The sequence below is a fragment of the Mobula hypostoma genome, chromosome 5, assembly GCF_963921235.1.
Source record: "Mobula hypostoma chromosome 5, sMobHyp1.1, whole genome shotgun sequence".
Taxonomy (NCBI): Eukaryota; Metazoa; Chordata; class Chondrichthyes; order Myliobatiformes; family Myliobatidae; genus Mobula; species Mobula hypostoma.
In genome coordinates this window covers 113,753,622-113,770,153 of record NC_086101.1, presented here as the reverse complement: position 1 = coordinate 113,770,153, position 16,532 = coordinate 113,753,622, and the positions used below count along the sequence as shown (strand labels likewise).

At 50.3% G+C, this 16,532-nt stretch overlaps 1 protein-coding gene across 1 annotated transcript in view; it reads left to right on the top strand.

Moving 5' to 3' along the window:
* LOC134347329 (fibroblast growth factor 11-like) overlaps positions 1 to 14,153 on the top strand; it is a 59,953-nt gene extending 45,800 nt beyond the window's left edge. The window contains exons 2-5 of the mRNA XM_063049725.1: positions 4,174 to 4,284; positions 8,104 to 8,207; positions 12,530 to 12,728; positions 14,032 to 14,153. Coding sequence (XP_062905795.1) covers positions 4,174 to 4,284; positions 8,104 to 8,207; positions 12,530 to 12,728; positions 14,032 to 14,153 — 536 coding nt within the window. The remainder of the gene's footprint in view (positions 1 to 4,173; positions 4,285 to 8,103; positions 8,208 to 12,529; positions 12,729 to 14,031) is intronic.
* The last annotated feature ends 2,379 nt before the right edge of the window (positions 14,154 to 16,532 follow it).

Genomic DNA, 16,532 nt, shown 5'->3' with positions numbered 1-16,532 from the left:
AGTGTAGACTGGAGGGGAGGCTGGTTCCTGTGATGCCCCGAACTGTGTTCACGACTCTCTGTAGTTTCTTGAATTCAGTGCTGAGGGCGGAGAGCTGTAAGACGCCAGTCGGGGGTAAGGTACTGGCCTTTGTTAGCAAAGGGTGGGCTATCAGGGACAGGGTAGAATGGCAGTGGGACCAGGGAACAGGAGAGGGGGTAGGTCACTCGGCCCCTCTACCCTGTCCTGTGCTTCACCACCAGCATGACTGGTCTGCGCTGGGAGCTTCTCTGCTGTTCTAACGACACACGAGGTGATTGGAAGCCATTCAGTCGCCACTCCATGGCTGCTCTTTGACTTCGGTGCCACTGGACGCAGGATCTCGACCTGGCCGAGGACTATTCCTTCCCCCAGAGAGGCTGCTCAGCCCACTGAGTTTTCCTGCAGACTGCTGCTTCAGATTCCAGTGTCTGGTCTGTCTCTGCATCACAATCTTCCAAAGATCCAAAGTACATTTATTATCAAAGTGTGTGTGCAGACTACAGCCCCAAGATCTGTCTTCCCACAGACAGCCACGAAACAAAGAAACACCACAGAACCCGTTCAAAGAAAAATCATCACCAACTCTCCCCCACCTCACCCACGTGCAAAAACAACCAAAACATGCAAACAGCAAAGAATGAGAGAGAAACACACAATATAAAACACCAAACCACAAAGTCATCAAGGGGATCCAGGCATATCCAGTTCAGCTCAGATCTGTTCAATCTGGGGCTGAGTCGAACGTTACCTTCAGCACGCGGCGCCAGTCTACCCCGATCAAAAGAGGAGTGACCAGAAACCAGAAACACATCATAACATGTACCACAGAGTCCAATCCACAAGCTGTGCCGATTAAACCTCGCCTGAGACCCAGGACTCCGGCACCATCCTCTGGCAGCATCAAGAGAAAGCGAGAGAGAGACCATTCAAACGCAGGAACCTTCCTCCGCGAGCAACAGGCGAGAGGGAGAGAGAGAGAGACCGGATACATGCAGGTAGACAGCGCTGAACACCAGCCTGCCTTCCGTTCTCATCCTCGATGATTTCAATCTTCCTCGACACTCTAATCGATGACATCAGTGAGAAATGGAGTCAATCGTGGGCTGGCACCTCCTCTCCAGGCTTCCTGGCCTTGAGTCCACCCACTTCACTCGAAACCTCACCAAACTCCCTCAAAGACAGCAAAGCGCCAGATCGCTCAGTCGGCCGAAAACACTCCACCAAGATGTAGATCACAGGCTCCAGCAGTAGCAGAACAACATTTGAAAGAAAAAGAAGGTGTAAATGAAGTGAAGGAAGCAGTTTCGTAAAACGTCAGTAGGGTGTCACCCTTGGTCGCATTGTCTGCTGGCGCCATCTTCCTGCTGTGAAAAGTTTCAAGGAACTGAGGCAGCTGCGAACCCTTCCATATATTGGCCGGGGGTCAATGTCAAAGTCAAGGTCGAGTTTGTGGTCATTTAAGCAAGTCCATGTGTGCACAGGCGCAATGAAAATCTTCCTTACAGTAGCATCACAATCACAGAGCTTCAGAGGCACAACATTCACAAGAATGCTCCTTGACAGTGGCTACGTGGGTCGATCAGGTGGTGAAGAAAGCTGACGGAATGCTTCCTTTTATTAGTTGAGGCATCGAGTTCAAAACCCAAGAGGTTGTGTTGCAACTTTATAAAACTCTGGTTTGGCCGCATCTGGAGTATTGCGTACATTTCTGGTCACCCCACTTGAGACTTTGGAGAGGGTACAGAAGAGGTTTACCAGGATGCTGGCTGGATTAGAGGACATGTGTGTCATGACAGGCTGGATAAACTTGGGTTGTTTCTTTTGGAGTGTCAGAGGCTGAGTGAAGATCTGATAGAGGTTTACAAGATTATTAGAGGAGTCGAGAGAGTAGACGGAGAGTATCTGTTTCCCAGGGTAGAAATGTCTAATACCAGTGGGCATGCATTCAAAGTGAGAGGGGGTAGGTTCAAAGGGTTTATGAGGGGTAAGTCTTTTACTCAGAGAGTGGTGGATGTCTGGAATGCGCTGCCTGGTATGGTGGGAGAGGCAAATACATCAGAGGTTTTTAAGAGACGCTTGGACAAGCACATGGATGTGAGGAAGATGGAGGAATATTGACATGTTGTAGGTAGGAGGGTTTAGTGTTTGGGTGTTTGCTGGTACAGCACAACACTGTGGGCCGAATGGCCTGTTCCTGTGCTGTTCTATGTTCTAAAACAACAAAGGAAACAGAAATTATAGAAGATTGTTCACATTTTTTACAAAGGGAGCACAATTAAAACCAAATGAAGTTCATTGTAGTTCAAAGTGGTCACAGTGTTGCTGTACTGCGGTAGTGATTAGAGTTGTGCTGGTTGGTTCAGGAAGTTAACCAGATTAACTGTTCTTGAATGGAACTTCAGGTTTCTGAACTTCTTTCCCGATGGTGGCGGAGGCATGGCCGAGATACTGGGGATCTTTGGTATTGGATAAACACGAGCAAGTCTGCAGACACTGGAAATCCAGAGCCACACACACAAAATGCCGGTGAAACTCAGCAGCTCTGAAGAAGGGTCTCAGCCAAAATGCCGACTGCATACTCTTTTCCACAGGTGGGGCCTGACCTGCGGAGTTCCTCCATCACTATGCGTGTGTTGCGTAGGATCTGAAGGGGATGTCCCACAGCTTTTGCCTGTCCTTCAGCCCTGAGCACCTAATATGTGGGCACCCGGTACGGTGGAGGGGGTGGAGGTGTCACTCGGGGGATCTACTGGTGGGCATGCTCCTGTGCCTGGCCAGGATGGTCATTCAGGGGCAGCCGAGGGCTCCGACAGGTCTGACCGCCTGCCCTGCTCATGCACGTGTGTCCCTGGGGAGGGAGCATGCGGTCACCATGGGTACAGTGGGGAATTTTTGCAACAGTAGCCCCCCCCAGGGAATTGACTGTTTTAGAGACATTAAGAATCATATTTTAATTTTGAATTTGTTCACTGTCTTGCAAGTGCTTGATATTTGTATTTTGTCTATTTCAGTGTAAATGAACTTTTGTAGTTTTGGGAAAATAGAAGGAATTCAGCAGGTCAGGCAACATCTGTGGAAATGAATAAACAGTCAATGTTCATTCAAGTATACAGAATTGTCAGGAGTATAGATGGCGGGTGGAGATACATCTCTACCAAAGTGGTGCAATAGACAATAGGCAATAGGTGCAGGAGTAGGCCATTCAGCCCCTCGAGCCAGCACCGCCATTCACTGTGATCATGGCTGATCATCCACAATCAGTACCCTTTTCCTGCCTTCTCCCCATATCCCTTGACTCCTCTATCATTAAGAGATGGCGGGGTGGAGATACATTTCTACCAAAGTGGTGCTTCGTCCCTCCGCTAGCGTGCAGGTCACCCTCGGGCAAGGTGTCGCACCTGCTTAGCACCCCTCACCCCCGGATCAGGGTCACATGGGAGCAGGTGGTGGATGGTCGTATGAGCAGCCAGTACATGTCACAGGTCCTGGTTACATGACCACTGACACCAGGCAGACAAGCTCTGCAGAGTATTGATAATGGCTGGGGTCACCCGTCTTGTAAAGACACTGCCCAGAAGAAGACAATGGCAAACCACTTCCGTGATACTACCGGGGGGGGGGGTGATGTGTCTGTGATGTATTGGGCTAAGTCCACTAATATTTATTTATTAATTAAGATACAGTGGCAGAATAGGCCCTTCCAGCCTTCGAGTCATGCCACCCAGAGACCCCTGATTTAATCGACAATTTACAATGACCAATTCACCTACCAACTGGTAGGTCTTTAGACTTTGGGAGGAAACTGGAGTACCCGGAGGAAACCCACACAGTCACGGGGAGAACATACAAACTCCTTCCAAGCAGTGACAGGAATTGAACCCGGGTCTCCTGCACTGTAAAGCATTTGTGCTAACCACTACGCTACCGTGAAGATCTGCAACTTCTTACGTTAGAATTGCCATAACAGACCATGAGGCAACCAGTCAGGATACTTTCAACAGTACACCTGTAGAAGTTTGGCCGGGTGCTCGGTGATAAGCCAAACCGCCTTAACGTTCTGAGAGGCTGACGAGTCCTCCTTGTGTTTGCGTCAATGCGCTGGACCTCCGTGGAGCGTAGCATAGCAAACATTGTTTCTCTCTGCCCTTCCAGACGGCCTGTTGAAGGGGATTGTTAGCCAACTCTTCTGCCAGCTTGGTTACTACCTGCGCCTGACGCCAGCGGGGACACTGGATGGGACGGAGGATGAGATGAGTATGTACGGTAAGTCAGGGAATGCCTCTGGTCGGGGGAGCGACATAATCCCCACGTCAAGAATTAGAATCAGAGTTAAAATTACAACTTATTTCTTACATCCATCTCACAACATGAGGGAGTAAAAATGTTTATGTTGTGTCTCCGTCGCAATGTATGAGCAGTAAGGAAGGGAAACGTGGGAGGATATTACCCAGACACCAAGATTGTATACGTAATTGTTTTGTATACTTGTGTGTACAGTCAGATATACCAAGTACAGGCAGGTATGCAATCAGAAGAACCGTGAACATTTCGAACAGACAGAATCAGATTTATTTAGGGCACTGAGTACAGGAGATGGGATGTTATGGTGAAGTTGTATAAGACGTTGGTGAGGCCGAATTTGGAGCATTGTGTGCAGTTCTGGTCAATATAGAGATAGCAATATGATTGAAAGAGGGCAGAGAAAATTTGCAAGGATTTTGCCAGGATTGAGGACCCAAGTTATAGGGAAAGGTGGAGAATGTTAGGACCTTATCCCTGGAGTGCCAGAGAATGAGGGGAAATCTTATACTGTAGAGGTATACAGGGGTATAAGGGGTATAGATGGAGGTGTGGAGATGTGTCTCTACCAAAGGAGATGTAAGGTGCTTCATCCCTCCACTAGCTTGTTGGGCAATGTGTAGCACCTTCTTTAACCAGCCCCCCCACTTCGATCAGGGTCACGTGAAGCCATGGGATCAAGTAGTGGATGGTTACAAGTTCTGGTTATGCATCCACTGACGACAGGCAGACAATCTCTGAAAAGTATTGGTAATGGCTGGGGTCACCCGTTTTGTAAAGACACTGTCCAGAAGAAGGCAATGGCAAACCACTTCTGCAGAAAAATTTGCCAAGAACAATCATGGTCAAAGAAAGACCACGATCACCCACGTCATATAACACGATGCATAATACTGGTGATGATAGATAGGGTGAGTGTGCATGCAGGCTTTTTCCACTCAGATTGCTGAGACGAGAACTAGAGGTTTAGGGTGAAAGGCTAAAGGTGAAAGATCTGAGGGGGAATCTTTTCCACTTCGAGGGCAGTGCGAGTGTGGAACGAGCTGCCAGCGGAGATGGTGGACAAGGTTTCGATTGTAAATTTTGAGAGAAATTTAGATAGGCACGTGGGCAAGAGGTACGAAGGGCTATGGTCTAGGTACAGGTAGGTGAGACTAGGCAGAATACTGGGCTATCACAGACTAGATGGGCCAAAGGGCCTGTTTCTGGGCTCTGGTGCTCTATGACTCTATAGCCACTGACATTCATCGTGAAGTATATTGTTTTGTGGCACCAGGAAATGTTAAGATAGAAATTAACTCTAAACTACTAAACTCAATTAATATGGCAGAAAAAAACAACTTAGAATGCTTAGAATCAGAATCAGGTTTATTATCACCGGAATGTGACGTGAAATTTATTAACCTAGCAGCAGAAGTACAATGCAATACATAATATAGAAGAGAAAAAATGTAATAATAAATAAAATAAAAATAGTAATAAATAAACAAGTAAATCAATTATATATATTGAATAGATTTAAAAAACATACAAAAACAGAAATACTGTACATTAAAAAAAGTGAGGTAGTGTCCAATGGTTCAATGTCCATTTAGGAATTGGATGGCAGAGGGGAAGAAGCTGTTCCTGAATCGCTGAGTGTATGCCTTCAGGCTTCTGTACCTCCTACCGGATGGTAACAGTGAGAAAAGGGCATGCCCTGGGTGCTGGACGTCCTTAACAATGGACGCTGCCTTTCTGAGACATCGCTCCCTGAAGGTGTCCTGGGTACTTTGTAGGCTAGAACCCAAGATGGAGCTGACTAGATTTACAACCCTCTGCAGCTTCTTTCGGTCCTGTGCAGTAGCCCCTCCATACCACACAGTGATGCAGCCTGTCAGAATGCTCTTCACAGTACAACTATAGAAGTTTTTGAGTGTATTTGTTGACATACCAAATCTCTTCAAACTCCTAATAAAGTATAGCTGCTGTCTTGCCTTCTTTATAACTGCATCGATATGTTGGGACCAAGTTAGATCCTCAGAGATCTTGACACCCAGGAACTTGAAGCGGCTCACTCTCTCCACTTCTGATCCCTCTATGAGGATTGGTATGTGTTCCTTCAGCTTACCCTTCCTGAAGTCCACAATCAGCTCTTTCGTCTTACTGACGTTGAGTGCCAGGTTGTTGCTGTGACACCACTCCACTAGTTGGCATATCTCACTCCTGTATGCCCTCTTGTCACCATCTGAGATTCTACCGACAATGGTTGTATCATCAACAAATTTACATATGGTATTTGAGCTATGCCCAGCCACACAGTCACATGTATACAGAGAGTAGAGCAGTGGGCTAAGCACACACCCCTGAGGTGCACCAGTGTTGACCGTCAGCGAGGAGGATATGTCGTCACCAATCCGCACAGATTGTGGTCTTCTGGTTAGGAAGTCGAGGATCCAACTGCAGAGGGAGGTACAGAGGCCCAGGTTCTGCAACTTCTCAATCAGGATTGTGGGGAATGAGGGTGTTAAGTGCTGAGTGCATCTCCAGAAGAAGTAATTAAGCGGGAAAGAGTGCAGAGATTTACAAGAATATTGCCAGGACTTGAGGGCCTGACCTATAGGGGGAGTTGGATAGGCTGGGGCTTTATTCACTGGACCACAGGAGGCTTTGGGGTGGCAGGCTGAATCCACTCAGTACTTCCCCAGGTCGCGGAATCAAGAACAGGGGGGCACAGGTTTAAAGGGGGGGGAGAGATTTAATAGGAACGTTTGTCACCCAGACGTTTGTCTGCATACAGAACGAGCTGCCCGAGGAAGTGATTGAGACAGGCACATGAACAATACTTTAAAAAGCAGTTGGACTGGTGCATGGAACAAAAGCTTTAAAGCAGCGGTTCCCAACTTTGGTTAATGGTATTGGTCCATGGCGTTGAAGAAGCTTGCAGAACCCCTGGTTCAGAGGGATATTGGCCGAACGCAGTCAGATGAAATCGGCTTTGACAGGCATCAGAAACAGAATCTGGTTTACTGTCACTGATTTACAATACTGTGCAAAAGCCTTAGGCACATATATATAGCTAGGGATTCCAAGACTTTTGCACAGTACTGTAGTAATTTTATGTATCGCACTGTTCTGCTGCGACAAAAACAAAACCAAATTTCATGACATTTGTGATGATAAAACTGGTTCTGATAGGGGTCTCTATTGCAGACTGAGAGTGGGCAGGGAGCAGGGAGAGGGGAATGGTGGTTGGGAAAACGGGAAGGGACGGGGAGGGAACAGAGATACATTCTATAACAATCAATAAATCAATGGTTTAGAATCAAATGACCTTGCCTGGTGTCTCAGGGCTGGGTGTGTCTGCCCCCTCACCACACATCCCACCCCTGGCACTGCTTCCCTGCCACCTGCCCCACACCCCACCAGTGGCACTCCACCCTCAACATTCCCAACATCCTGTGCTCCCACAAGATTTACAAACTCGCTCTCCGCTCCACATTGACAAATACAGCTCTGTGCTAAAGTCTTAGGCATCCTGGCTACATATATATGTGCCTAAGATTTCTGTAAATGTGCCTTTTTTGATCCTGCACATTGGAGCCACCATCGTGGTCAGCATTGACCTGATGGGCCGATGGGCCTATTTCTGTGCTGTAGAAATCGATAACTCAGCTGCCGTAGAGTGGGGGGGGGTGGCATATGGTGGGGGCATGATTAGCGTCGGATGGAGGGGTGAGGGGGAATCTTGACAGCTGGGGGCAGCTAATCGCTCACTTCTTCTCCGCCGTTCCTTTCCCGCAGCGCTCTTCAATCTCATTCCCGTGGGTCTGAGGGTGGTGGCGATCCAGGGAGTGAAAACCGGCCTCTACATCGCCATGAACTGCAACGGATACCTCTACACGTCGGTGGGTGACCCAGTGGGGTGGGGGTGGGGGTAAGGGGTTCTCCACTCTGTCCCCGTCTGAAGACACTGGGCGCAGTACACGCAGAGATGGCAAACCTGTGCCTTGCTGTGCTCTACTAACCCATTGGAACAGTGCAGAGGGGCCTTCGTAATGTGTCTAACCCCATCCAAACCTTCGGGTTGATGCAGGACTAGACACAGAACACAGTACTCTACAGCACATTGTAGGCCCTTCAGCCCACAATGTTATGCCAACCCTTAAACTTGCTTCACTCCTACTTCCCTCCATGTGCCTAACTAAGAGTCTCTTGTGTATCTGCCTCTACCACCACCCCGGCAGTGCGTTCCATACTCCCACCACTTTGTGTCAAACACCTACCTCTGACAACCCTCCTATACTGTCCTCCAATCACCTTAAAATTATGTCCTCTAATCTGCCCTGGGAAAAGTCTCTGGCCGTCCAGTTGATTGATGTTCCTTACACCTCTATCAAATCTCCTCTCATCCTGCTTCGCTCCAAAGAGAAAAGCCCCAGCTTACTCAGCCTATCCTCATAAGACATGCTCTCGAATCCAGGCAGCGTCCAGGTAAGTCTCCTCTGCGCCCTCTCTAAAGCTTCCACATCCTTCCTTTAATGAGGTGACCAGAAGTGAAGACAATATTGCAAGTGAGGTGCAACCAGAGTCTTATGGAGCTGCAACATTACCTCACAGTTCTTGGGCTCAATCTCCAACTAATGAAAGCTAACACACCTTATACCTTCTTCACTGTGCAAGACACTAGCAGAGTGACAGATGTTGAAGGGTGTGAGGGAAAAGAAGTGAATGCAGTTACTATTACAAGGGAGAAGGTGCTAAAAAGCTGGAAGACCCAAGGGTACATAAGTCACATGGACCAGATGAACCACACCCTGGGGCTCTGAAAGAGGTAGCGGTGGAGATTGTGGAGGCATTAGTAAGGATCTTTCAAAAATCATTGGACTCTGGCATGGTGCCAAAGGACTGGAAATTGCAAATGTCACTCCACTCTTTAAGAAAGGAGGAAGGCAGCAGAAAGGAAATTATAGATCAGTTAGCCTGACCTCAGTGGTTGGGAAGATGTTGCAGTCAATTGTTAAGGATGAGGTGATGGAGTACTTGGTGACACAGGACAAGGTAGGACAAAGTCAATGTGATTTCCTTAAGGGAAAATCTTGCCTGACAAACCTGTCGGAATTCTCTGAGATTACAAATAGGATAGACATAGGGATTGTAATGGATGTTGTTTATTTGGACTTTCAGAAGGCTTTTGACAAGGTGACACACATGAGGCTGCTTACTAAGTTAAGAGCTCACGGTATTACAGGAAAGTTACTAATATGGTTAGAGAATTGGCTGATTGGTAGGAGACAGCAAGTAGGAATAAAAGGATCCTTTTCTGATTGGCTGCCAGTAACTAGTGGTGTTCCACAGGGGTCAGTGTTGGGACCACTTCTTTTTATGCTGTATATCAAAGATTTAGATGATGGAATAGATGAGGCTTTGTTGCCAAGTTTGCAGATGATACGAAGATTGGTGGAGGAGCAGGAAGTGTTGAGGAAACAGGAAGGATGCAGAAGGACTTAGACAGATTAGGAGAATGGACAAGAAATAATCAAATGAAATACAATGTTGGAAAATGCATGGTGATGCACTTTGGTAGTAGAAATAAATGTGTGGGCTATTTTCTAAATGCAGAGAAAATCCAAAAATCTGAGAGCAAAGGGCTTGAGAGTCCTCGTACAGAACACCTTAAAGATTAACTTGCAGGTTGAGTCAGTGGTAAGGAAGGCAAATGCCATGTTAGCATTCATTTCAAGAGGTCTGGAATACAAGAGCGAGGATGTGATGCTGAGATTTTATAAGATACTGATGAAGCCTCACCTTGAGTATTATGAACAGTTTTGGGCTCCTCATCTAAGAAAAATTGTGCTGGCATTGGAGAGGGTCCAAAGGCAATTCACAAGGATGATTCTGGGAATGAAAGGGTTATCATACGAGGAACATTTGATAGTTCTGGGTCTGTACTCGCTGGAATTTAGATGGACGAGAGAGGTTCTCATTGAAACTTTTTCAATGTTGAAAGGCCTAGACAGAGTAGGTGTGGAAAGGATGTTTCCCATGGTGGGGGAGTCTAGGACAAGAGGGCACAGCCTCAGGATAGAGGAGTGTCCATTTAAAACAGGGATGCAGGGAAATTTCTTTAGTCAGAGGGTGGTGAATTTATGGAATTTGTTGCCACATGCAGCTGTGGAGGCCAGGTCGTTGGGTGTACTTAAGGCAGAGATTGAAAGGTTCTTGATTGGCCACAGCTTCAAAGGTTACAGGGAGAAGGCCAGGGAATGGAGTTGAGGAGGGGAGAAAAAGATTAGCCTTGGTTCAATGGCGGAGCAGACTTGATAGGCCAACTGACCAATTCTGCTCCTATGTCTTATGGTTTTATAATCTTAACCACCTTATCAGCTTGCACAGCCATTTTGAGGGAACTATGGACATGGACCTCTGTTCCTCCACACTGTTAGCAACCCTGTACTCTGCCTTCAAACTGAACCTTCCAAAATGAATCACTTCACACTTCACTGGGTTAAACTCCATCTGCCGCTTCTCAGCCCAGCTCTGCATCTCATCAATGTCTCATTGTAACCTACAACAGTTCAACACCGTCCACAACACCCTCACCCTTTGTATTATCTGCAAGCTTACTAACCCCACCCTTCTACTTGGTGGTGGAGATGGGTGGGTAGTGATGGAGAATGGTGGCGCATGTGGGAGTCATGGTGTGGGTGGGGACTGTAGGAGAGGTGGTAGGGGGAGGAGACATGGGAGTGACAGTGGAGGGAGGGGACAGTTAGAGGCGGAGAGTATGTGAGTTACGGAGAGGGGTGGGAGCTTGGGCGTGACGGCGAGGGGTGTGTAGTGATGGTGGCAATGAGGGGAGTGGGAGTGATAGTGGTGTGTGGGGATTGTGGGACTGATGGTGTAGGTTGGGGACTGTGCGCATGGTAGTTTTGTGTGGGAAGTACAGGAGTGAGGGTCTTTGCAGAGTGTGGGAGTGACAGTATAGGTGGGGATTGTGGGAATGTTGACAAAAGGTAGGAGACTGGGAGTGACGGAGGAGGGTGGGGGTGATGGGGAGGGTGAGGACTGTGGAGGGGATGGGGTGATGGGGAGGGTGGGGACTGTGGAGGTGACGGGAGAGGGTGGGGACTGTGGGGGTGACGGTGGAAGGTGGGGACGGTGAGGGTGACAGGGGAGGGTAGGGATGGTGGGGCTGATGGTGGAAGGTGGGGACGGTGAGGGTGACGGGGGAGGGTGGGGACCATGGGGGTGATGGGGGAGGGTGGGGACAGTGGGGCTGACAGTGGAAGGTGGGGACGGTGAGGGCATCGGGGGAGGGTGGGGACAGTGGGGGTGATGGGGAGGGTGGGGACGGTGGGGGTGACAGTGGAAGGTGGGGACAGTGAGGGTGACGGGGAGGGTGGGGACGGTGGGCATGACGGGGTGGGTGAGGGTGACGGGGAGGGTGGGGATTGTGGGGCTATCGGAGGTGGGTAAGGGTGACAGGGAGGGTGGGGACAGTAGGGGTGATGGGGAGGGTGGGGACTGTGGGGGTGATGGGGGAGGGTGGGGACTGTGGGGGTGATGGGGGAGGGTGATGGGGGACTGTGGGGGTGACGGTGAGGGTGGGGACTGTGGGGTGATGGAGGAGGGTGGGGACGGTGGGGGTGATGGGGAGGGTGGGGACGGTGGGGGTGACGGTGGAAGGTGGGGACAGTGAGGGTGACGGGGAGGGTGGAGACAGTGGGCATGACGGGGTGGGTGAGGGTGACGGGGAGGGTGGGGACAGTGGAGGTGATGGGGAAGGTGAGGGTGACGGGGAGGGTGGGGACAGTGGGCGTGACGGGTTGGGTGAGGGTGATGGGGAGGGTGGGGACTGTGGGGCTATCGGAGGTGGGTAAGGGTGACGGGGAGGGTGGGAACAGTAGGGGTGATGGGGAGGGTGGGGACTGGGGGTGATGGGGGAGGGTGGGGACTGTGGGGGTGACAGTGATGGTGGGGATTGTGGGGGTGACGGAGGAGGGTGGGGTAATGGGGAGGGTGTGGGTGATGGTGGAGGGTAGGGACTGTGGGAGTGATGGAGAGAGTGGAGTCTGTGGGAGCGATGGAGGAGGGTAGGGGCTGAGGGAATACCCCACCATCGGGAGGAGGACTCCCATCCGGATCGAGCTGTGGCACAGAATTCTGGGAAGAGGCAGGAGGCTGCTGGACTTTGTGTGACTCTCGCCACCCCCCACCCCCTCGACAGGAACACTTCACCCCAGAGTGCAAGTTCAAGGAGTGTGTTTTCGAGAACTACTATGTGACCTACTCCTCGATGCTGTACCGACAGCAGGGCTCCGGGCGCTCCTGGTACCTCGGCATCAACAAGGACGGCCAGGCCATGAAGGGCAACCGGGTGAAGAAGACCAAGAGAGCAGCACATTTCCTGCCCAAGCTCGTCGAAGGTACGGTGCAGGGGACCTTCCCTTACCTTCCCTTCCCTTCCCCTTCCCCTTCCCCTTCCCCTTCCCTTTCCGGGCGGCCACCGTTTTTCCAAGAGCTACCAGTCGCGTTCTGAAAGATCCGACCCTCAGACAGAGTTTGACACCTCATTCTGGTTTCCCCATTCAGATTCATAGAGTCATCAAAAAGTACAGCACAGAAACAGGCCCTTCAGCCCATCTAGTCCATGCCGAACCATTTAAACCACCTACTCCCATCAACCTGCACCGTCACCGTACCCTCCGTACCTCAAACATCCACGTACCTATCAAACTTGGCTTAAGCATTGAAATCGAGCTCGCAAGCACCACTTGTGCTGGCAGCTCGTTCCACACTCTCACCACCCTCTGAGCGAAGAAGTTTCCCCTCATGTTCCTCTTAAATTTTTCACATTTCACCCTTAACCCGTGACCTCTAGTTGCAGTCCCACCCACCCTCAGTGGAAAAGGGGTGTTTGCATTTACTCTCTATATATTATAACACCCTGTAACCTGCTGCCACTCTGCCTATCTTTCCAACTGATCGATGACATCCTGTAATCTGCCACCGCTCTGTCCATCTTACCAATTGATCAATAACACTGCGTAACCCGCCGCAGCTTTGCCCACCTTACTGACCGATCAATAACGCCCAGTAACCTGCTGGGGCTCTGCTCTTTGCCACTCAGATTCTTTTTAAATCTTTTCCCTCCCACCATAAACCTGCGGCCCTGATTCCTCGACCCTGGGAAGATGACTGGGTGCATTCACCCTATCTACACCCTTCATACTTCATGTAATTCTCTCCAAATCAACAAATTTCAAAGATCCAGACATTCAAAGTAAAAAAGGAACAAACCTCACAAACACCAAGAAAACAAATGAGCACGAAATACAGAATACAAAACACCGAATCACAGAGACATCGAAAGAGGCCCGGCATATGCGGTTCAGCTCAGTTCAGTTCAACCTGTCACCATGTCTCTCGTTAACTGCAGGCCACAGTGCAAGTCTTCCCCGATCAAAATTGCACAAAACAGCAGCAAATAAGAATCCAGAAGGCAGAAACACACCATAACATGAACTAGTGTCCTATCCGTGACACTCGCCGATGACATTAAACCAGACTCTCCAGTGAGTAACGTCCCAACCTGCCCAGCTCAGTGCTCGGGTCGCAGGAAGGGGCAGGGCGCCAGCGATATCTGGCCGTTGTTGTGATGTGGCATGGTTGAGCAGTGTCCCAATAGATTTCTCACAGACTTCTCCTCCTTAACCCCATCTCTTCCAGCTGCCCTCTACCAGGAGCCCTCCCTACATGAGCTGAGCGAGGATCAGCCGGAGGCAAAGAAGGGAGTCAAGACAGCAGCCATTAACGGCGGGAAGGAGGCCAAACTGAAGACGGAGGTGTAGCCCTCCTCCCACCCTCCTGGAGGGTGACGAGGCAACACTGTTGCTGGCGGGCAAGAAGAAGGGTGTAGGTGGGGAGAGAAAGGCATTTGTCTGTCACGGCTCCTGCCAAATCCTGGCCACATTAGTCACCCCACACACCCCACGCTCCTTTCAAGAAGAGGAATCAATCAACCACTGTACAAACCCAGGTCTAAGTGAACTTTCCGTGTCACACTTGGGTGCCAAATTGTCTACAATTGGCTCCTTGACAGACAGCAGACATCGGCCAGGGGTGCTGGGGTGGGGGCAAAGAACAGTGGTATGAGGAAGAGGGGTGACCCATTCCTAACCTCATACTATCAGTGAAATTTTGGAGTTGAAAAGATTGGTTCTCCCTTGCAGAACACTGCGCCGAAGGCAGTGCTCCCAGCGACAGCCAGATGCACTAACAGTGAAGACCCCGACCATCCCACAGCCCTGTATCAGTTCCCAAACTAATCCCACTGCCCCACTCTCTCCCCACAGCCCTGTATCAGTCCCCAAACTAATCCCACTATCCACCCTCTCCCCACAGTCCTGGAACAGCCCCCAAACTAATCCCACTGTCCACCCTCTCCCCACAGTCCTGTATCAGTCCCCAAACTAATCCCACTGTTCACTGTCTCCCCACAGACCTGTATCAGTCCCCAAACTAATCCCACTGTCCCAATCTCTCCCCACAGCCCTGTATCAGTCCCCAAACTAATCCCACTGTCCCAATCTCTCCCCACAGCCTAGTATCAGTCCCCAAACTAATCCCACAGTCCCAATCTCTCCCCACAGCCTAGTATCAGTCCCCAAACTAATCCCACTGTCCACCCTCTCCCCACAGTCCTGGATCAGCCCCCAAACTAATCCCACTGTCCCAATCTCTCCCCACAGCCAAGTATCAGTCCCCAAACAAATCCCACTGTCCACCCTCTCCCCACAGTCCTGGATCAGCCCCCAAACTAATCCCACTGTCCCAAGCTCTCCCCACAGTCCTGTATCAGCCCCCAAACTAATTCCACTATCCACTCTCTCCCCACAGTCCTGTATCAGTCCCCAAACTACTCCCACTGCTCCACTCTCTCCCCACAGACCTGTCTCAGTCCCCAAACTAATCCCACTGTCCCACTCTCTCCCCACAGACCTGTATCGGTCCCCAAACTAATCCCACTGTCCACTCTCTCCGCACAGTCCTGTATCAGTCCCCAAACTAATCCCACTATCCCACTCTCTCTCCCACAGACCTATATCAGTCCCCAAACTAATTCCACTGCCCCACTCTCTCCCCACAGACCTGTATCAGTCCCCAAACTAATCCCACTGTCCCACTCTCTCCCCACAGACATGTATCGGTCCCCTAACTAATCCCACTGCCCCACTCTCTCCCCACAGACCTGTATCAGTCCCCAAACTAATCCCACTGTCCCACTCTCTCCCCACAGACCTGTATCGGTCCCCTAACTAATCCCACTGCCCCACTCTCTCCCAACAGACCTGCATCAGTCCCCAAACTAATCCCACTGTCCCACTCTCTCCCCACAGACCTGCACCAGTCCCCAAACTATTCCCACTGTCCACCTTCTCCCCACAGTCCTGTATCAGTCCCCAAACTAATCCCACTGTCCCACTCTCTCCCCACAGACCTGTATCAGTCCCCAAACGAATCCCACTGTCCCACTCTCTCCCCAAAGACCTGTATCAATCCCCAAGCTAATCCCACTGTCCCAGTCTCTCCCCACAGACCTGTATCAGTCCCCAAACTAATCCCACTGCCCCACTCTCTCCCCACAGACCTGTATCAGTCCCCAAACTAATCCCACTGCCCCACTCTCTCCCAACAGACCTGTATCAGTCCCCAAACGAATCCCACTGTCCCACTCTCTCCCCACAGACCTGCATCAGTCCCCAAACTTATCCCACAGTCCCACTCTCTCCCAACAGACCTGTATCGGTCCCCAAACTAATCCCACTGTCCACGCTCTCCCCACAGACCTGTATCGGTCCCCAAACTAATGCTACTGTCCACTCTCTCCCCACAGTCCTGTATCAGTCGCCAAACTAATCCCACTGTCCCACTCTCTTCCCACAGACCTGTATCAGTCACCAAACTAATACAACTGTCCCACTCTCTCCCCACAGACCTGTATCAGTTCCCAAACAAATCCCACTGCCCCACTCTATCCCCACAGCCCTGTATCAGTCCCCAAACTAATCCCACTGTTCACTGTCTCCCCACAGTCCTGGATCAGCCCCCAAACTAATCCCACTGTCCCAATCTCTCCCCACAGCCTAGTATCAGTCCCCAAACTAATCCCACTGTCCACCCTCTCCCCACAGTCCTGGATCAGCCCCCAAACTAATCCCACTGTCCCA